The following is a 22,699-nucleotide window of genomic DNA, read 5'->3' on the forward strand; positions in this document are numbered from 1 at the left end:
GCACAAAGCAGTATGATTTAATTTATGTAAGAAATGTCAAAAGCAGGCTACCCTAAGTAATATATTGATTGAGAATGCAAGGGATAAAAACCCCTATAGCAAGGGAAAAGTAGGACTGAACGGAGAGGACAGAGGATGTAAAGTGAATAAAAAATAAATTATTGGAAAAAAGTTAAAAATAAAAAAAAAACAGGGAAATTATACATGAACTCAAACAAGGGAATGCTTTTGAAAAGAGGATTGAAGGATTGGAATTAGAAAAGTGTAGTAATTACACAGTGGTGAACTTATAGAACATGCTGTTTTGGTCCTTGAGTTGGGTGACAGGTAACAAATGAATTATTTTATATATCATACACAGAAAATTGTTGGTGCATGTATTTTACAAATACCTTTTTAATATGTATCAAACACAATACAGTTCAAGCTATAGTCTATTTTCTATATTTTTTCTAATAAGCTTTATGAGCCTAACAACCATTTATTTCAACAGCAGCTGTTCTAAATAAATACTCATAAACTTTAAGCAGTTTAATTTCTGTGGCCAAGTTAAATTTCTTTCTAACACTCACTTTAAAAACAGATATCATGAGGGTAACTTTGGGAATTAAAACATCAAAGACCTCATAAAGTAAAAAAAAAAAAAAAAAAACTATGTGTTTAGTACAGACTATAAGTTTTTTTTTTTTACTCCAGACAGACAGCAACAGCAAATACTCTCTACAAACAAATATTTCTTTTTACAAAATGATCTTATACCAAGAAGATGCTTCTTGAAAAATTCTATAGTTTGAAAAATATTTTTAAAATGTAAGTTTTTTTATAGATTGCATACATATAACTCTAACAATAGCTTTTTAAAACTCATATATGTTTAAGTTTTGGTAGATTGTTCTAGTATTTATGGTTTTGCTGAAGGAATGATATTAAAAATAGTATGCTAAGGGAAAGTCTTTCAAATCTTTATTTTTAACACCCAAAGTTAAGTTTTCCAGCAATGAACTGTTTAAAGCACACAGAGAACTGATGAAATTTCCAAAGCTTTCAGTTTCATAAGTCTTTTCTCCAACTATAAAGAGAGATGCAAACCTAAAAATAACCTTTAAACGGTTCTGCCTATTGAAATGATTTCTAGACTGTACTTTCCCAGAACTTTGTATTGAGACAGGGTTCTCCTTTTTTTTTTTTTTTAAAAAGAAGCACGGACAGTTCGAAAACAATCTAAAGCTTATGACCAACTATCATTAACAAAAAATAGTAAAATATTCACTTTTAGAGCCAGTTTTGTTTAAAAGGAAATAATCCTAAGGATACAAAGTGGATGGCACTGTACATATATTTCAACAGGTTGAATTTAAAAAATGAGGTAAATGACAAAAGTTTTGAGTTTAGCAATTATGATAATTAAACTAACTTTCAGAGTACTATCATGGTACATATATTTTCTAGGACACTGAAATTGACAAGCCACAAATATCCTTAAAATTCCCTCTTTTCCGAAGTCCAGAGAATGCATCTAATAAATTCACCTCTGGACATTACCGAAAGTCGAAGGAACGTAAAACACGCCAAGCACTATCTACTGCCACCCCCACGATCCGCTCCTACCCATTATAGAGATTTTACATTAATTTTATACCATACATCACCTATGCTTAAGGAAAATAAAAATAACCCAACTAATATGAGAAGGAACTTCATAGCAACATTATCTCTCAAGTAAAGCCTGACTTTTCCCCTCTTCCCCTTCAACCCTACAACTCTAAGGCTCAAGATCCTTTCAAAAAACTCAACATTACCACCCACACTCACTCGAGCCGTTCTTTTACACTGTCAGAATTTTTAAAAAGTACTTTAAAAGTCCTATACCTTTGTCTTCATCCTTTAAGACTTAAGCTCTGAGAGAAAGGGATGAGGGACGCCCAGGACAGAGTGAAATCTGAGGGACGAGGTGGGGCGGAAGGCTAAGCGGCGTCCGGGTTGACAAAAGAAAGAACTAGAAGTCTGGTGGGATGCCGGACCAGGTTGAGCGCAGTTATCCTGAGCGCACGTGAAGCATCTGAGGGGGAGGGACCTAAGCTTCAGCTCTCGGACTCCACCGCCCCCAAGCGACCAGAGCCTTCCTAACCAAAGCTACTCACTGCAGCCATGTTAGCGTCGTCCCAGTCCCGCCTCTCAAGCTCGTGGGACTCCACCCACCACGGGGTTCCAAACCGAAACAGGAAGTGGGCTAGGATCCCTTGAAACCGGCATCAACCGCTATCTTCTGCGCGTCCGAGCGACCCACGACCCGCGATTCGCGGGTGCCCGACCCCTGTCCTGAGTGTTACCGGCCCCTCCCCTTCCTCCCACCCGGTGAACTGGAGAGATCATGTCGAACATGGAGAGTATCCTTTCCGTCGGTCAAGGTGCTACCCGGGCCTTGGGGGCCGGGGGAGGGCGAAGGCAGGGGGCCGGGGACACGCCCAGGAGCTTGACCTTTTGGTCCCGCACGTGGGGCGAGGGCGCTGTGGCACCGATGGATAGGCTCCAGCCGCCTGGGGTTGGCTTTTTTTTTTTTTTTTTTTTTTTTTCTCCTCCTCCCCTCCCCCCCCCCCGCCCCCCCCGCCGCCGCCGCCGCCGCCGCCGCCATCCTCGAATGTGGGGAGGGGCAGAGCAGCCTGTGGACAGACGGAGATAATTGAACCCGTACCGCCTCTTGCTGAGAATTTCTGACACCTGCCATATCAGTCAATTTTGGCCTCTTTGAAATTGACAGGGAATGGTGTCAGAACCGAGGGGAGGCGACTGGAGTTTGCCTATGGTTCAGGGAGATGTAGGTTCTCAATGCGTACGTGGCCAAACAGCTTTTGGCAAACTGCCCTTTAATGACTGCAGGTGACTGGTGATGAGGTTGAGCGATTGCGAGGAACCCTCTGAACTAACTGTGCTTTCTATCTGTTCCCGCTGTATGTTAATTTAACACTTGAGGAAACTCAGGTTATTCTTGAAGCCGTGAAGTCCAACCAAACCTGTGTGGCCACTTAGGCAGTTAGTAGGGGCTAAGAATAAAGCTGCCTGGTGACGTCATGAACAGTTTTTTTTTTTCACTACTATAATTCCATCACAGCAGCTCCAAGTTGTTGTAATTTTTACTTCTTCCAGAGGTTGGCTTTAGAGAAAAGAGAATAAATGGATTTTTTTTCTTCCACTCCAAGCTAGCAAAAAGATAAACCGGGGGTAATGGTAATTGTTCTGTTAGAAGCTCGTTTGGCACTATTAGTTTATAAGCCTGAAATTCAGGTAAATTTTTTGATGGGTTAAATGTTATGTCATACAGAAAATCTTGCTAATGTAACTTATATGGCACTAGCCAAGATAAGCTGAAAATTAAAATGCTAGCATCGGGGAAGGGTGCAACTCATGAAAAGATGACCAAGAAAAGACCCAAGTTTCTACTACATGTAAAAGAATAGTCAATAGTTTAGTGAGTGAGAGAGAGAGAGAGAGAGAGAGAGAGAGAGAGAGAGAGAGAGAGAGAGAGTGTGTATAATGGATTATAGTAGCATAAAGTGAAGAGCACTGAACTCTGAGTCAAAAGATCAGTTTTATTTCCCAAGTTCCTTAAAACAACAGTCTTCTGAATTAAGGCATAACATTCATCCCCTGCCATCCACTTGGCTCATTTGGGAGGCATGATTATCTAACCTTTCAACCCTAGAAAAGTATTTTTAACGTAAAAGGAAATGGTAGTGCCTTCCAAACTTTTGAACATACTCTGAAGTATGAGACATTTGAATACCTTAAAACTTAATTAGCTCCTTTCCTAGAAATTTTGAAAGGATTAGAAGCAGTAGCTCTGGAAGTTTTTATTTCTTGTTCTGAAAATATAGAGGCAGGTTACTTTTACTTTGTCTAGCCTGCCTTGTATTCCCAATAGGAAAATATGTGGTTACTATTTTTTCAATAAAAAGTATAAACATGTTCATTTTTTTAACTCACAGAGTCCAATTAATGCTGCTCCTATTTATATGGCTGTGGCCTCAACCACTCAGGCATGGGCAACCTAGCAGTAACAACCATTGGAAGAAAAGTGATTCCCCCAACTCCAATAGCCTCAACTACCAGTACCTCCTAGAGGTGGGGCCTCAGTAGTTCCTCTCCTATCAGTACCTGTTTTTTAATGGGCTTGAACTTGTGTAGATATTGTACAGGCTTCTGGGTGCTCTTGTGTATGTACAACAGTCAAGTCAGGTCTAGAAAACTGTTGTATAATACTTCTAAAAAATCAGTATAAGTAACTTCTGTACCTAATAACAGTGAACTGCTCTTTAGTCTGTTATGTACAGTAGTAAGGTTTAATTTGATCCAAACCATATGAATACTCATCTTGGTTCATTTATGTGTAAACTAGGCCTCCCCTACACACACACAAAATATAGAGGTAGGAAATAATATGAACTCAGACTACCTTCCATAAATAACCTGAAGTAAAATTTGAAGAACACCTTACCCTTTTATAAAATGTAAAATTCTCATTGTACTGTAGGAAGATTGGCTGTGATTAAATAATTTAGTTGCCCTTGTAACTTTTCCGTCTTTGTTAAGTATATTAATCTACTCTTTGTACAATGGTAAAGCTCACTTTAAATTTTTAATTAAAGCCAGATTTAATTACTGTGACATGCATGCATAGGTTTTAGTGTTAGGTTAAAAAGGAATGAAAAAATTAGTAGATAGATAATTAAGGGGGCTACCACTGTGGCTCCATTCTGCTGTGCCTCCCTTTATTGCGGCACGCATAAAGTCCCCATTTTACTAATGGAGATTCAAATTGATTCATTAACAGGAACTTTGTTTTGAATTTAAACTGATAAGCCTTCCTTCTGTAGTCTAGGGAATCTTAGGACTAGTGTTAGTGTTTTCTACCAGTTACTCCTGTTCCTTTCTGCATCCTTTTACCCTTTCTTTAAGTATCTCTGCCCTTGGAAGGACCATTACTTAACTCTTTCCTTAGACTATGAATTCGTGGGGAATGGGACCATTTATCCTCAAATGCTCATTTGCATACACAGCACTGGTCCCATTGTAGACAAAGAATGAACAAATGACTTTCTGTTAGTAGTTAATTATTAGTATACTTGAATTGGCATCTTTATTATAGACCAAATCGTGTAGTAGATACATGAAATTAAACACACTACGTCCATCTTTTAGCAGCTTTTGATCTGGGACCAGAGGTCACACATAATGAGAACCTAAATACCAATGCAAAGTAACTCCTAATTCAGATGAATGCTAATGTGTGGACTTAGTAAAGGCTTTAAGATTGTTGTTTTAAGATTCACAGTTTTGAATTTTACTATGTGTATTTTTCTGGACACATTACCTGTTGCTATAATATTTTTAGGCATTCTGACTTGAGGGAGGTTACAGACCAATGAAGTAGATAATAAGTACTGAACATACTCTTAAGTTCAAAAAGGGAATGAAGGACTGGTATCACCTGGGGCTGTATTGCACACAGAAATAGCTAGCTCCTTAACAATAGCTGTTAGTCATTGCAGATCTTATGAATCACTTTAAATCTTAAAGCAAGACAACTCATATTATCAGGATCAGACTTGCCAGCATTGATATACAATGTTGTATTTTTATCAAGACACCGTCAACATAAACAACTACCCTCACTCCAAAGCAGATGACATAATTTAATTCTGAAGCCAAGTATGATTAACCATGGCTTAGGAACATAGATTCACATTACCCCAAACTGCTAATACTTTAGTGGATTTTTTATAGCAACAGAAGAAAGTTATACATCAGGGCTCTTTTGCTCATTGGAGACATCAGATAGGAGGGTACAGCAGAGTAGAAAAATCTCAGCTATAACCCTCATGTCTATCTGAGAACACCTTTAGCTTTTTGGTTGGTGAAAGCTGCTGGTATGTTAATACATTTCAAAAGGGTTTATCTGTTAGTCACAGGATGTTAGGCCAGACAGAGGTGGGCAAGGAATGGCTGTTAAGGGGACTAAAGATAGCCCAAGACATATTGTAGTTAGGCCCTGGACCTGTAAAATTCCAAGCTCTCCAGTCATGGAAAGTCTAATCAGTTAAGTCAGCCTTGCTGAAGTTCAGTAAATGGTGTAGTCTCTTTACTGCTTTAGTTCCCAGTGTTTACAGTATTTCACATTTGCCCATTACGTTGGTCCCCTGCCAGTGCATATGTAATTTATGGCTTGTAAAATCAACAGAATGCTGTCTTTTACAAGAAGTATGAAATGTAGTTTTGAGGTCATTCTTTCCGTACCATATGAAGACCAATTCTGAGATTCCCTGACCTAAGAGATAAGCTGCATTTGAGTACCTCTTTGTTTCTGTATTCCTTTGTTACTACATACATATCCGGCCCTAGCAGTTCTCAACCTGTGGGTCGTGAACCCTTTCAGTGGTGTTGAAGGAACCTTTCACAGGGGTCACATATCAGATATCCTGCTTGTCGATATAGTTCAAAACAGTAGCACAATTACAGTTCTGAAGTAGCAACAAAAATAATTTTATGGTTGGGAGTCACCACTCCATGAGCTATATATTAAAGGGTCACAGCATTAGGAAGGATGAGAACCAATGATCAATAGGTTTATGTTTTAAATTAGTAAACTTATCTCTAAAGTTGCTTTTAGTTTAGATGATCTTGAGTCTGATTCTTTTGCTCTCAAATTTACCTCCCTACAATACACACAGTATTAACTAAGGTACTGGAAGCTTATAAAGCCAGAAAGTTGGAAGCATAATGCCGCTTATCAAATACATAGACAGTCTCTGATACTGGTACCACTGTTTTATGCTAGAACAGCTATTAGTGGAGCACTTTCTTAAAAAGATTTATTTGTAATGACGTGAATATGTTTGTATGTGTATTTGTGTCTGGGTATGGTCACATCAATGCAGGTACTCACAGAGGCCAAAGGAAAGTCAGGGAGTTAGCGTGGTTGTGAGCTAGCTGACAGAGGTGCTGGGAACTGAACTTTGGTCTGCTGCAGGACAGGCAAAATGCTAATAACCACTGAGCCATCTCTAAAGAGTGCCCAGCCCCTCTGCCTGAAACTCTTGTTTTCTTCCTCTTCTTACCTGTATGTTTTCAACCTCTACTCTTGTTCATCAAGAGAATTATATAATCTGGTTGGTAGCATTTGTAATAGAATAGCTTCTGAACTTCTGTATTTAGAAAACTTACTATAAGTTTTAAATAATAAACTCTCACAAATTTTTCATAGCAAGTCGAATTCTACTTTAAACTAAAGCTTCTTTATTCATATACAGTGAATTCTTTCAATCTTAGTGATTTTTGAAAAGCTATAAAACGGAAATGCAATATAATAGAATATGATTGTTTTATGTAATATTTTCGAGACAAACTTCTGTGTTGATATAGATTTCTCAATTAAAATAGGTGCCTTAGTAAATAATAATTTATAAAATAAATACTCTATGCCAAAAAATCACTAACTTTTAATTCTAAATTTTTTTAAGTCCTATAATGTCCTGTTTAAAGTCTTTCCCTCTTGAGAAAGTTTAGAAAAAGAGTAGAACATTCCTGAGAGCCTTCTATTTGGCTTAAGAAAGACTGTAAAACATTATCAATTAAATTCTTCTTTTCCTTTACTATGGATGCTACTATTTAAAAGTTGACAGTTATGACTTAAGTGCATTCTTTATATATTATACCAGACATGTATACTCTTAAAGCATATTGATATCTTTCATGTTTTCAGTGGTATATATAGTTCTATTACTGTTTTAAAAATATTAGTTATCACTGTATAAATATACATCTTCATTCCCATATAGCTATCCACTATATTAACACACCAACAATTTATTTTTCATTATTTTAGTGATGGCATTAAGATTAGCTCTCATATCATTATTTAAGAAATAGAACTACAATCAGGTTTTGAACATACGTTCTGTGCGTATTGGCAAAAATTGTGTGATACATTACTAGGAATAGGAATGTTGTATTGAAGAATACATGCATTTAAATTTTCTTTGAATACATTTGTATTATCTGAAAATCATGTTGATTTGATTATTTCTTTTGTAACCAGTACGTTTCATTCCTTTCTTGTTGTATACATACAAATACTCCAGAATAGTGTTATAATTTAAGAACAAATAGAACAAGGTCACTTTTTCCCCCTGATTTTAATAATTCTAACTATTCATGATAAGTCTGATGATTGTAATAGATTTTTTGTTAGATGCATTTTATTTTTCTGATTTCATTAGGAGTATTCATCTTAGTGTGATTGGATTGCCAGTTGAATGTTGGGTCTTCATGGTCCTTCTTCGCATATGCAGATTTTTACTCAAGATTTTCTTAATACATGAATGTGAATAAAATGTATATATAATAGATTTAGTGTTTTATAATGTTAAGCCGTCTTTGGATTCTGAAGGTAAACTTACCACGATTATAAAGCATCGATAATAAATTGCCCATCTATAATGATTTTCAGTTTTATTTTTAATATTTTTACATCTTTGCTAATGAGTAAATATGGCCTTTAATTAAAGTTTTGTTTCCAAGTTTAAAAAGTGTTCTTTCTTTTCTTTAATTCTTCAGAAAGTTTGTGTATGGTAAGAACTACCATTTTCTTAAATTCTTGACAAAATTCACCAATAATATGATCAAGTCTGTTCTTGTGACTCTATTAAATGTTAAAATATTTTAATGCTTTGCATCAGAAATTCTGAATTATTTGGGCCTTTTTTAGTTAATTTCTGCCATTAATTTAGTACCCTTTTTATGTAATGCTTAATCCCCTAATGTAATATTTTAAAGTATCGTCATCCATAGTTCTATTTCTCTTTTTATTCTATTCATGGCTCTTTTTGCTCGATCAGTTACTACACAACAATACCATGTCAGATTTAACAGAGTTCAGCTTGGGACATTTTGATCACCTTGCCTATTATATTCTTGGTTTTTGTTATTATTTTCCCCACTTATTTTTTTGCCCTATTTATGGAGTTTAGGAACTTATCTTTTTCCTGATTTTATGTGGTAAATATTTACATCATTTTTAGTCTTTCTCTAAAATGTGAGGCAGGAAGGCTGGAAAGTCCCAATTAGCCAAGTACCACAAGATTCCTTTCAGTTACTCCATTCACACTCAGTGCTAAACAGAGAAGACAGCTTTCCTCATTTTTTTTTCTTTAATTAGACATAGACACCTTTTAAAGATTTCAAACACAAATTCTTAATTTTTTATCTTACCTTTAGTTTCTTTGAGAAAAGTATGAAGAAAGCAAATCTATTAACTACTGAGTTGTGTTCAACTGACAAATTTTTTGAAATGTATTTCAGTTTATGGCCTAATGAATAAGTTTTGTTATGTCTAATTAATATGCTTGCAGATGTATAGTCTCACATTATTGGAGCAAGATTAGCTCTGTTCTCCATGCCTTTTTCTAAAAGTTCTTTTTTTAAAAACAAAGATTAGTGTAAAAAGTAATGTATTTCATTTTACTATATTAATTTATCATTGTATATTACTTTCCCATTAGTCTCTCTTGTCTCCTTCCTCTTCCTCCTCCTGGCTTCCTTTCCTCCCCTTCTGTTTTCATTTATTATTTTTATATGGTTAAAGACAGATTACATATATACAATATTTACCTTTTAAATTCTCCTTTTTAGTTCCTTTTCTCCCCATAAATATTTCCTTTTTACCTTTCATGTAATCTGTTTATGTGTGTACTTGTGTGTGTATTAGATGTATATGTATACATGTGTATATATGTATGTGTATATATATATGTATATGTATGTATATATATATATATATATATATATATACACACACACATTTCACACACATATATCTGGAGTCTACATAGGACAGAAAATATGTCCTAATCTGGTTTATTTTATTTTTAACAAACTCTTAATTGACTTTTTCATTTTATTTTATGCTGCATGTTTTGCCTGGAGTATGTCCATGCATCAGATATATTCGGTACTTGCAGAAGCCAGAATGGGACATCAGATCCCCTAGAAATGATGTTACAAGTGATTTTGAGCTGCCATGAGAATGTTGGGATTGAACCCAGGTTCCCTGGAAGAGCAGCCGGGACTGTTAACCCCACTGAACCATCTCTCCAGGACCTTAACTAAACATTTTTATTGGGATCTTTTATAACTTATATATTTTTACTTTGTCTTGCCAGTTAATTGAGTTCTGTTAATACTTTTCAGTATTTCAGTATTTCAGTATTTGTTAGTTACACACACACACACACACACACACACACACACACACACACACAAAGATAGATCGCTTTTGAAGCTATGGTGTAGGGATATGGAATGCTTTAATATTAGGGCTCAACTGTGAATTTTTGCGAGATGGTCCCTCTTTCTTGAATTCCTAATACTATGTGCTGACTTCTGATACTGTTTTGGTTTGTAGTAAAAACTCATGGCCCTTTTTAAAAACAGTAGCATTTGATTATTTTTTTTTATCTCTTGACATCCTCATCACTCCTCCTACAATTTATTTCATTGTTGTAAATCACAATATTTTAAAATTATATCTTAATTTCCTTTTATGGTACGAATGTTTTGCCTTGTACGATGAACATCTGTTTGTCACGTGGGTGCCTGGTTCCTGTGGAGGTCAGAAGAGGTTATCAGATTCTCTGGAATAGGAGCTGCAGGCAGCTGTGAGGTACTCTATAGGAACTGGGAATCATATCCAGGTCCTGTGCCAAAACAGCCAGTGCTCTTAACCACTGAGCCATCATTTCAACCCTATGCTGATACTTTGAAAATGATTTTTTTTTGTTGAACTTTCTTTTTCTTTTATTATTGCATGTGTACTACAGTACACATGTAGAAGTCAAAAGCCAATGTTTGGGAGTCAATTCTCTCTTTGAGCCAAGGTAGAGGCAAGGTCTGGCTTACTGTTTCTTTTGTACTGTATATTCTAGAATAGCTGTCCCAAGAACTTCTGGGCAGTTCTTTAGTCTTCTCTTCCCACCTTTCAGTGAGATCAGTGAGAATTCTGGGATTATAGATGCAGGCCACCACATGCAGCTTTTTTTAGGTAGGCTCTGAAACTCATTTATTTATTATTTTATTTGTTTGTTTATTTATTTATTTTTGTCAACTTGTCACAAGACTGGTCATCTGGGAAGAAAGTACACCTGTAGGCAAGTCTCTGAGGCATTTTATTGATTGATTGATGTGGGAGGGCCCAGGTGTTATAAGAAAGCAAGCTGAGCAAGCCATGGGGAACAAGCTAGTAAAGGGTGTTCCTCCGTGGTCTCTGCTTCAGTTCTGCTTTGCCTTGGTTTCCTTCAGTAAGGGGTATTGGTAGTTTCTGGGAGCCTTTCAGTAATGATTCACTTAGTCACATTATCTCTGCAGTCTGTTACTTGCTTCAGTTATTCAGTTGTTCCTCAATCTTGGTGAATTTGACACTTGAAAATCTATACTGCTCATTTATAAAAATGAGACTGGTTTTAACAACAGTACTATGATACTAATGATTATATATTATTCTCAAGATATCACTTCAGAAAGTAAATAATATTGGCATAACTTATTACTGATGACATTGAACTTGACTAAGCCTACCTTTTTCAGAGTAGTTATTTTTCTTTTATAATTAATGTTGTATCTTCTACTAACTTGACTTTGGGGTGAAAGCAAGTTTTAAAGAAATAATTTGGGTTGGGGATTTAGCTCAGTGGTAGAGCGCTTGCCTAGGAAGCGCAAGGCCCTGGGTTCGATCCCCAGCTCCGGAAAAAAAAAAAAAAAGAACCAAGAAATAATTTGTTCTCTTTCCTCAGAAATTTTATGATTAGTTGCCTTAAATTATAATATTATCTGATCATTTTAATTATTTTAAAATCAAATGGCAGGTCTTTATGCTGGACAAATGACTTTTTGACTAGATAGCCTTAACCTATATTTTCAGAACACTTATTTAACTTGAAGTTTGCTGCAAAAGAACTGAATAGGAATGCCAAGAAGTGTGATAAAGAAGAAAAAGCTGAAAAGGCCAAGATAAAAAAGGTAGACCACTTTTAATACTTTTAATTTTCTAATTCACAAAAGAAGTGCAAATAGATATAGAAGGGTAAGTTAATTATATAGTGTCTCTTTAGCTAAATCATTATCCTATGTCGTTGATAATGCCTTCTTTGTTATGCTTAAATTTCTTTGCTATTTATATGTGTAAACATAGCTTACAAAACTGTGTACTTTTGAGTTACCGCAAATAAAATCTGTCCTTAGCTAATTTAATTCTTTCTGAGAAGCCCACTTCTGATTCTAACACCCATGCATTCTAAGGTTTTATATCTAAACATTGCAGATAACTGATGTATATTTTGCTTTGGTTATTTACTAGCAAGAGTTACAGAACACAGTAAGTAGTTTTCCTCAGGGATAGAGTAAAAGGTTTCAATGTAAACCCAGCAAAGAAAACCACTGCAAGGGGCAGTCTATGAGATTTCGGCTCACCTTCTTTCTAAGAGTACTTTTTCAATGGAGTCACATTGAGATAAGCTTAAGTTCTCCAACAAATAGCATGTGAAACATTGCCTCACAGAGAAACTCTGAACATAGATTTCTGAAGGTTTTATTGGTATCAATTGTGTTTGGACTTTTTACCTAGAACATGCTAGAATTCCAGATCTCTGGAATGAAATTAGTTGTTGACACAAAGTACTACTGTTTGCACAAACAATTCAGCCATAGTGAAACATTTTTATCTATATAATCATTGTGAATAGTGATGGGTTTCACAGCCATTTTCAAACAGGTATATCGTGATGATATCCATGCCACGCCCTTTGCCTTATTCCCCCTCCAACCAATGTTCATCACCTCATACAGTCTCACTTCTGCTTTCATGCCCTATAGCCATATTTGTGTCTGTATAAGAGCATGGATCTACAAATGAGAGAAAGTAGACTTACACTGAGTTTGAGTTATTTCACACACTCTTATGTTCCTCGCTTGCATACATTTTCAGCAAACAAAATTTCATTCTCCCTCTGGTGGCTACTGAAACTGCGTTAGGTGTGGACATATGTATAAATTACTATTTTTTTCTCTCAGCTATTGGTGGATACCTAACCTGGTTCAATAACATGGTAATTATAAATACTTCTGCAATAAATATGGCTATATAAGTTACTGTGTTACATGTTAGAGTCCTAGGGGTGTCATGGCTAGGTGGTATGGATAATCTATTTTTAGTTTTATGGCAGGCATCAATGTTTATTTCCATAGTGACTCAACTAATTTACATTTCTGCTAGCAGTATATAAAGGTTGCATTTTCTCCACATCCTCATTAGAATTTTTTCTCCATCTTTATTAAATTGGGTATTTCTAATTTACATTTCAAATGTTATTCCCTTTCCCAGTTTCCAGGCCAACATCCCCTAACCCCCCTCCTTCTATATGGTTGTTCCCCTCCCCCATCCTCCCCCCCACCTCCCCCCAACAATCCTGTTCACTGGGGGTTCAGCCCTGGCAGGACCAAGGGCTTCCCCTTCCACTGGTGCTTTTACTAGGCTATTCATTGCTACCTATGAGGTCAGAGTCCAGGGTCAGTCCATGTATAGTCTTTGGGTAGTGGCTTAGTCCCTGGAAGCTCTGGTTGGTTGGCATTGTTGTTCATATAGGGTCTCGAGCCCCTTCAAGCTCTTCCAGTCCTTTCTCTGATTCCTTTAATGGGGATCCCATTCTCAGTTCAGTGGTTTGCTGCTGGCATTCGCCTATGTATTTGCCTTATTCTGGCTGTGTCTCTCAGGAGAGATCTACATCCGGTTCCTGTCAGCCTGCACTTCTTTGCTTCATCCATTTTACCTAGTTTGGTGGCTGTATATGTCCTCATTAGCATTTAATGTTGTTTACTGAATGATAGCAATTCTGAGCAGCTAAAGTGAAATCTTCATTTTGTTTTAATTGTCATTTCTGTACTGGCTAAGGATAGTAAACATTTTTCTTAAGCTCCTTTTAAAAATGTATCTTTGAAACCTTTTTGCTGATTTTATTATGCCATTTACAGCTTAGATTATAAGCCGTTTTTGGCAGTTTTGGGTGTTATCCCAAAATCTAGGTTACTAAGGCAAGTGCCAGACTTAGAAGTAAAACCTTTGAAGGATAACATCTTCAAGCATGCTTTGTTAATTAGGTTGTGTACATGCAGATTTACATGGTTTTCTCTCATATTTTCTTTTTATTGTTGGAGAATTCTATGAACACATCTGATACGTTTCTGTTAAATTCACTCCCACTCCTTCCCCATTAGTCCCTCCCCTAGCCCTTCCACTACTCCCTACCGATTTCTTGTTCTTTCACTTGAAACACCTTGGTGAGACCAATATGTGCATAGGTGTAGGGCTGCTACTGGCACATGGGTAGCCTCTTGGGTCACATCCCTGAAGAAAACTTACTCTTCTTTTACCAGCAGCCATCAGTCCCAACTAATGGTAGGACTCTGATCTGCTCCCCCATCCTGGCTGGGATTTTATTTTTTGACTTGATTTTGTACAGGTCCTATGAACATGGTCAGTAGCTGCTGGGAGTTCATGTGGGCCTGTCATATGTAGACAGTTCTGTTTCCTAGTACTCATCTACTCCCTTGAGTTCTTACTCTTTTTGCTTACTCTTTTCAGAATAATCCTTGAAGTAGGGGTGATTGATATAGATATGTCATCTAGAGCTGAGCACTCCATGGTCTCTTATTCTGTTCACATTAACTAGTGGTGATCTTTGCATTAATCTCTCTTCTGAAAAGAGAATCCTCTCTGATGAAAGTTGAGAGCTGCACTGGTCTATGGTTAGAAAGGAAGGTATTTAAGAATAAGTTTAATACTGTGTCCATTTAGCAAAATAATAGTAGTAGGTTTGCCCAGCTATGAACTCTTGGCTCCATTAAAGGTACCTGGCATGAGTTCCATCTTGTAGAACAATCTTAAATCTAATAAAAAAAGTTATTGCTACTCCATGCACTACTGGGCATATTTTTACTAGGCCACTCACTACTGTTGCCTGAAGGGCTCAGAGCTGGGTAAAACTATTACTTTATTCCCTCCATAGCATGCATAGCACCTTGCTACTGTGAAAGCTAGCCAGTAGGGATGGAGCGTCAAGCTCAAATGTCACTTGATTTCCTGCATGTTCTATGACATGAGTGTGTGCTATCTTCAGCAATAAGGTCTTATCTTCAAGATTGGAAAGGAGTGATCCAGAGCAGTGATGATAGCTTGGAATTTGGGGGGATAGGGATGTATCTATTGGACTCTAATGGCAAACAAATCTAAAAGGGGTAACTTATATCTGACACTGGATTTTTTTGTTTGTTTGTTTCATAGCATATTAGGTATTTGAGAGAGATATTGTCTTCCCTCCTTGACCCCATTATAGGGTATGAGAATTAAATTTTTTTGTACATGCACATATTTTAGGATGCTTCTACAGTAGTGGGTTTCCATATGTTTGTTTTTCCACGTGTCTTAGGGTTTCTATTGTTGTAGTGAAACACAATGAGTAAAAAGGAAGTTGGGAGGAAAATGTTTATTTAGCTTACACTTCCTTATTTTGGTCCTTCTCTGAAGAGAGCTATGACAGAATCTCAAGAAAGGGCAGGGAGCTGGAGGCCAGAGCCAATGCAGAGACCATGGAGACCATGGAGGGCTGCCGATTACTGGCTTATCCCCATGGCTTGCTTAGCCTGCTTTCTTGTAGAATCCAGAACTACCAGCCCAGCAGTGGCACTACCACCCAGTGGGTTGTGCCCTCCCCATTAAGCTCTACAGGCTGCACAGCCCAATCTCATGGAGACATTTTCTCAATCAAGGTTTCTTCTTCTCAGATGATTGTAGGGAGTGGCACATATAGATAAAAGATGGCGCTGACATCTGGTGGTTGTTTGTGGTTAACGCCACAAAGCGCGTGTCCTTGGCATTCCTCCAGCATCTACAAGGCCAGGGTGATATTCATGCTAATAAGGTATTTCATGCTCCACCAATCCCTAGAGGACAAGTTTACAGCCACAGCCTGTCTTGTATATAAGGCGAGTGCCTTTGTTCCTCGGGGTCCCCATATCAACAATGAGGTGTTCCTGCAATAAAGGCTGTTGAGAAGAATCCAACGGTGTTGCGTCTTCCTTGCTGGATGAGGTGGGCGTTGCAGATGATTATAGTTTGTGTCAAGTTGTCTTAGATTTCCCCAACACACCAAAGGTCTTTTGTGTTCCTTGGCCCCTAACTCCCTCCTGTACTCACTCCTTTCTTATTTCCCCTTGCACTCCTACTCCATTCTTCTTGCTCCATTGTTCCCTATCCTTCATACCTCCTACATTTTATCAATGTTTTCTTAGAAGCCTGCTCCAATGGCCTCTGCCTATAAGTTTCTTAATGTCTCTGTGTATTTTACTTGAAAGAAATGTATCTAAAATATGAGACAGAACTGGTCAGGTGGCTTTTGTCCTTCTGGATCTGGCCTCCCTCAGTATGGATGATTTTTTTTTCATGCTCTGTCCATTTACCTGTAATTTTATATTTCTTTATGGATGAATAGTATTACATATTTTCATTATGTGTTTGTTAGTTGATAGGTATCTAGGCTATTTTCATTTCCTGGCCATGTTCATGCTGTGAATAGAGCAGCAATTGAACATGGATGAGCAAGGATCTTAGTAGTAGGATGTGGATCCTTTGGGAGTATGCCTAAGAGTAGCTGAACGATGTGATATATGTATTGCTAGCTTTTTGAAAAACCTCCAAACTGATTTCCATATTGACTATCCTACTTTGCACTGTCACCTATAGTTAAAAGCATCATTTGTTGTTATGTGCTTTTTGTTCTTGTTGTGTTGTTGTTGATTTTTTTTGTTTGTTTTTATCATTTGACTGGGTTAAGATGAAATCTCAAAATAGTTTTAATTTGCACTTCCCTAATAGCTAAGGTTACTGAATGTTTAAAGAAATGTTTCTTCGCCAATTTTTTCTTTGTGGTGGGGGGTGTATATAGTTCCATTCCCAATTTCTTATTTATTTTATTTGTACTAAAATTAATTTTTTATGTAATAAGTTATGATCATGGTTTCTCTTCTACCAATGTTTCCCAGATTTTTCCCATCCATCCATTTCTATGCCTTCATTTTTCATAGTCTTAGAAAATAGACAAATTAAATAAACATAATAATTAAAAAGAGTAGCACAAGAACTATATACACCCAATACATACAATCAATTTAAAAAAAATCAGAAACTATATGCACAAGTAAGGGAAATGCCCAAAGAAAACAATATTAGACAAAAATACTATAAAAATAACAGTGAGTTTGTTTTCTGTTGGCCATGTACTGCTAGAGCATCGGACCTACTCTTAAGTGTGGCTTATACACCCAGTGAGATTCTGTTCAAGCAATTTTTTCCTTTGCAAGCTGTTGTCATTTGAAGATATCTTCTTGGTTAGGGATGAGAGGTAATGTCTACTTCAGCCTCTCAGTGCTTGGACCTGTACAGATCTTGTGCATGCTGCTCTAGCCTTTGTTAGTTCCTATGTGCTACATCAGTTCTGTTGTGTCTGAAAGGCCATGTTTCCTTGGTGTATGCCATCCCCACTGGCTCTTACAGTCTTTCTGCTTCCTTGTTCACTGGGTTCCCTGAGCTATGTGTGGAGGGGTTGGATGGAGCCATCCCATTTAGGGCTGAGTAGTCTATGGTTTCTCACTCTCAGAACATTATCCAGTTGTGGGTTTCTGTATTTCTTCCCGTCTACTACAGGAGGAAGCTTCTCTAATGATGGATGAGTAAGGCACCAATTTATTAGTATAGTAAAATGTCATTAGGAGACATTTTATTGATTTTTTTTAGTAGAATAGTAGTACTTGGAATTCCCCTATGTCCCTGACTTATGAAGTCTCTAGTTCCTGGTCCCCTAGGTAGTGTATTCCATCTGACAGACTGGGCCTTAAATCCAATATGCTGATGGCTGGTTATTTCTGCAACTTTTGTACCACTATTGCATCAGTATATCTTACATGCAAGATCAAAGACTTTAAATCTAGGTTGGAGTTTACATTGCTCCTACTATTATAATATGCAGGGTACTTCTCAGTACCATGAACACTAGTCAGTAGGGGGTAAAGACTCTAGGTAGGGACCAGTTTGACTTCTCCATGTTCCATGAGTGATTTATTTAGGTGCTGTCTTCAGCAGTGGAGCATTACCATAAGTTTGTGGCAATAGTTTGTACCAGTATCCTTGGCAATAGTCTAGAATGTTTGGAGGTTTTCATGGGGTCCTTTTAGCCAACAACTTAATCGTATGTAACCCATTTCAGGCATTGGAGAGATGTCTACTTGGGGCTTTGGCTCCCCCTTTATTCATTTATTCCATTTAGATTTCTTTTGTATGTGTATGTATTTTAGGAAGCTTCTACTATACCAGATTTCCATGGGACCCCTCAAATGGTTTTTTCTTTTAGCTGTCCCTTACATTCCCTCTCTTACCCCTCCACTCCCCATCCCCATTTGATCATCCTGTTTCATTCCCCGACCCCCCGAACACACACTACCCATACATAAGGGTCTATTCTATTTATCCTTCCCAGGGAGATCCTTCTGTCTCCCCTAGACTCTTCTAATTTAACATTTGTGGTTATGGGGACTGTAGCCTGCCTATGGAAGATCTAATCTTATCTTGTGTGTGTGTGTGTGTGTGTGTGTGTGTGTGTGTGTGTGTGTGTTGTGTAAGTGGGGGGGGGAGGGAGGAGGAGGAGGAGAAAGAAAGAATACATACAGTATTTGTAGGTTACCTGATTCATGATTTTTTTTTATAGCTCTATTTACTTATGAATTTCATGATTTCTTTTTGTTTTTTTACAGGATAATTTTAAATTTATTTTATGGACAGAAAACTTAGCAGAATACATTTAACCCAGTTTAGTGGGTAGTTCATTGACCTTTGCCTTTTCTAGCCTATAGTAGGAGTCACTGTTTTAATACCTAGACTTAGGACCCAGGAAGGATGTTGCCTCCCCAGTGGCAGCGGATCTTACGTATCTGTCATTGTTATTGGACTTAACAGTTTCCACCAGCTTAGCCAGAGCACCTTTGTCTTCTGAGTTAACCTGTGATAAAACAATGATGCCTGTCTTCCTGTGGACTAGCGGCTCCAGCCTGATCTTTTCCTTGATGATGCAGTAGGGGACCCCATCTTGTGACACAGGACAAGCAGGAAGACTACCCTTTCAATGGGGTCTATATCTTGGGCAGTCACCACCAGCTGAGACTTATTGTTCTCCACCAATTGGTAACTATATTGACCTCTGCTCAAAGGACAAGCAGTCTCTTGGTTGGGATATCCCCTTTGCCAGCAGCTTTCTTCTTAGGTCAGCAGCCTTTGCTTGACTGCTTTGTCAGTGGCCTGCATTTGTGAGCAAGCTGGAACAGCTGGGGATCTGTTTGCCTGTCCAGGGCCTGAGAGAACTGGTTAATGGCAGGAAGTATTTTGAGCTCCTTACAGAGGATGGCCCTTTGCCTTCTGCAGCATAATGTAACAGGGTCATTTGGGGAAGCTAGTGAGATTTTCTTGGGCCAGGTGACATACCCAATGCTGACACTCTTGGGCCTTTTCTCAGAGGATTCATTACCTTTTTGGCCTCCAGCTTTTGCATGAGGCTGTGGGTGGGGTACTTTTTTCCCCGTGGCCTTGCCTGTCTTTTCTTTGAGTGTCTTCCTTGGTTGAAGGAGAATACTGTATGCATTTACTTTACATCCCAATTTCAACCCTCACTCTTGCCAGTACCCCCTTCACACAGATCCTCCTCAACCCTGTAAGCCTGGTGTGGTAGCACAGGCCTTTAAACCCAAGAGGTGGATCTAGGAGTTCCAGGCCAGCCAGGTTTACAAAGCAAGTTCCAGCACAACCAGGGCTATTACACAAGAGAAACTTGTCTCAAAAAACCTAAACAGAACAAAAATAACAAAAAGACAAAAACAAAGCAACAACAAAAATATTACATTATGTAAATATACCTCATTTTTATTTGTTGATAGGCATGTAGGTTATTTATAATTTCTAGTAATCATAATGGCTAATTTGATTCTTACATTAAAAGAATATTCAAACAGTCCTTCTTGTACCTGTATGTTCAAGTGTATTCCTACATTTTCCTCTCACATATTCAAGTTAGCATGCTGAGGTCACTATAGGGGTTGAGGTCGGGGAAGTATGTCAGGATGGGACAATAGGAGTTCTTCAGGCATCAGGGCTGAGGTTAGAGTGTTGCTTTGGATATTCAGGTACTTCTTCATAATTGCACATGTCTGTTGTTAAATTGAGTTCTTTTTGATTTTTGAGCATTTCGTTTTTCTTACTTGAAAGAATTATAATAGAAAAAACTTAAAGAGGGATGGAGGCACCTATGTGGAATTGCATTTAAAGTAAAGAGTGAGGATGAAGGGAAAGGCAAGGCATGTCAAAATGCATGATAGAATTGCTGGAAAATATCTTGCGACCCATCATTACGTATGATGAATGTATGCCAGTTACTGTCCCTGAACTTTGTGCACACAGTGGCATTTTTACATCAAACTCTATGTAAAAATATATGTTCAACTCTAAGAAAAGAGAAACAAACCCCCAATAGATTTTTTGATCAAGTGCTTTTATATACTGAGGATGGTAATAATAATAATTTTTAAAGGTATCAAGTCTCAGGAAAGCAGAACCATACTGTTTGTGTAAAATATCCTACCATTATATCATCATAATTAATGTTTCATGCCATCAATTGACTGACAGGGGACGTATTCCTTGTGCTTCTATTTAGTCCATTGTGCTTATGTTTTCCTTCAGAAATGTCTTCACAATTTACCTTTTCATGTAACTTCTAGTTCCTTCCTTAGTTTTCTCTCCCTTATCCTTTCTCATTTATATTGCACGTCTGTCCCAACCCATTGCTTATATTTTATTGTCAGTTAAAATGTGTTAAACTAATTTTCCATGCAAACTTAAGCATAAGTTTTTTTTATGAAAATCTATATGCTAAAAGTGTTTTATGTAGTTTAAAAGTGGGAACTTTTTTCTTTCTCCATTTCTTTTTGTATATGGTATGTGTGTATGCTTTTGCATGTGTGTAGGTATGTGTGTGTGTGTGTGTGTGTGTGTATGTGTGCATGTGCACGCGTGCTTGAGCACACACAGTTATGAGTATATATGGAAAAATAAAATTGAATCAGGAAACAGCCTAGATCTCTTTTCCACTTTGTTCATTGTGGCATGAATCTGTTATAGCAAAAGGGAGCCTACTCTGCCCTGCAGGTTGGATCCTTCTTGTAATCTTTTTTGTAAATGAAATTTTATAGAAAATGTTTGATAAAGGAATAATAATAATAATAATAATTGTTGGTTGAGAAAAGGAGCTGACATATAATTGCCCTTCAGGAATTAGCTTTATTAAGAATGAGGGTCTTCGAGCCATGATTAGAGTTTAAAGGAGGAGAACATGAAAAGGGAACAGTACAACATATTAAAAACAGGGCCCTAAAGAAAAGAAAGCTTTCCTTTAAAGCCTATGGAGAAATTTCCTGTAAGAGGATAGCCGAAAGTAGAAGAGGAAGCCTTCACAGACAGGATGATAGGTGGGAAGATGTTCAGAAAAGAAAGCTCTCGGGGAAGACAACAAATGGAATGTCTGACTCTTATAAGAATACCACTCGATTCAGCATTAATCTGGGATAGTTTACATGGTAAGGATATTGTACAACTCAGGTCCTGGGGAGGACTATAAAAATTAGGTGTAAGCTCATCCCACAGAACCATAGAAGAATGTCTTTACTCCCTGTCTCAGAGAGAAATATGCAGGGCTAGATGGCCTGGCCTCATCTCTTTAGACTGTGGGAACTGGCCTGTAGAGTGACCAGTATCATAAAAGGGGATGTATATCACCCAACTAGAAGGTGTAACTTTAATTCCTGCAGAAGTCTGTAGCATGTTCCTGCTGTAGTTAGAGCTGAGTAGTTATTGGGAAGGTCATATTACTACAGAACTGTGAAGTCACCTGTGTCTTTAAGGAAACCAACGTAAGTTTAGGGAAACGTTCCCTAAAGTAACTTCCCACATTACTACTAGAGATCAGAAGTCAGGGAAAGGTTTCCATGCCTTGTAAAATGGAGCAAATTGTGCAAGCTGACTGAGAAAGGAAGAGAAAACCCAGTATTTGTTAATGCATTTATTACAATGGCTATGAAAATTGTGTCCTGCCTAGAATGACAGAGTGTTAAATCTAAAAGCTGTTTACTACTGGGCCAACTAAGGAAGAAATAATTAACTACACTTCAAAAATTTAACTTTGTACTGAATTGATGACTATCTTCTGTTGTCTAAAACCCAGAATAGATATTTGAGATAGGAAATGGCTAACCAGATTTCACACTGTGAGATTATCTTTCAGCTTTTGGTATCTTCACAACAGAAATAGCATCTGTTAATGTTTGTCTTTTCGTTTTGTGGCCACGGCTGCTTGTTTTGTTCATTTTTACCAAAAAGTGACAAATACAGTTTGAGGCTTGCTTTTTTGAAAGGGTTTTTGTTTTGTTATTTATTGATTTATTTATTATTACCTTAAAATATAATATTTCCTTATGCCATTTTCATATGTTTAGTTTTGCTTGATTC

At 37.4% G+C, this 22,699-nt stretch overlaps 1 protein-coding gene across 1 annotated transcript in view; it reads left to right on the plus strand.

The window, feature by feature from the left end:
• The first annotated feature begins 2,197 nt into the window (after window positions 1–2,197).
• LOC116888445 (charged multivesicular body protein 1b-2) overlaps window positions 2,198–22,699 on the plus strand; it is a 39,772-nt gene continuing 19,270 nt past the window's right edge. The window contains exons 1-2 of the mRNA XM_032889720.1: window positions 2,198–2,387; window positions 11,969–12,066. Coding sequence (XP_032745611.1) covers window positions 2,372–2,387; window positions 11,969–12,066 — 114 coding nt within the window. The 5' untranslated portion in view covers window positions 2,198–2,371. The remainder of the gene's footprint in view (window positions 2,388–11,968; window positions 12,067–22,699) is intronic.

Source organism: Rattus rattus, chromosome X (assembly GCF_011064425.1).
Source record: "Rattus rattus isolate New Zealand chromosome X, Rrattus_CSIRO_v1, whole genome shotgun sequence".
In the NCBI taxonomy this organism is placed as follows: domain Eukaryota; kingdom Metazoa; phylum Chordata; class Mammalia; order Rodentia; family Muridae; genus Rattus; species Rattus rattus.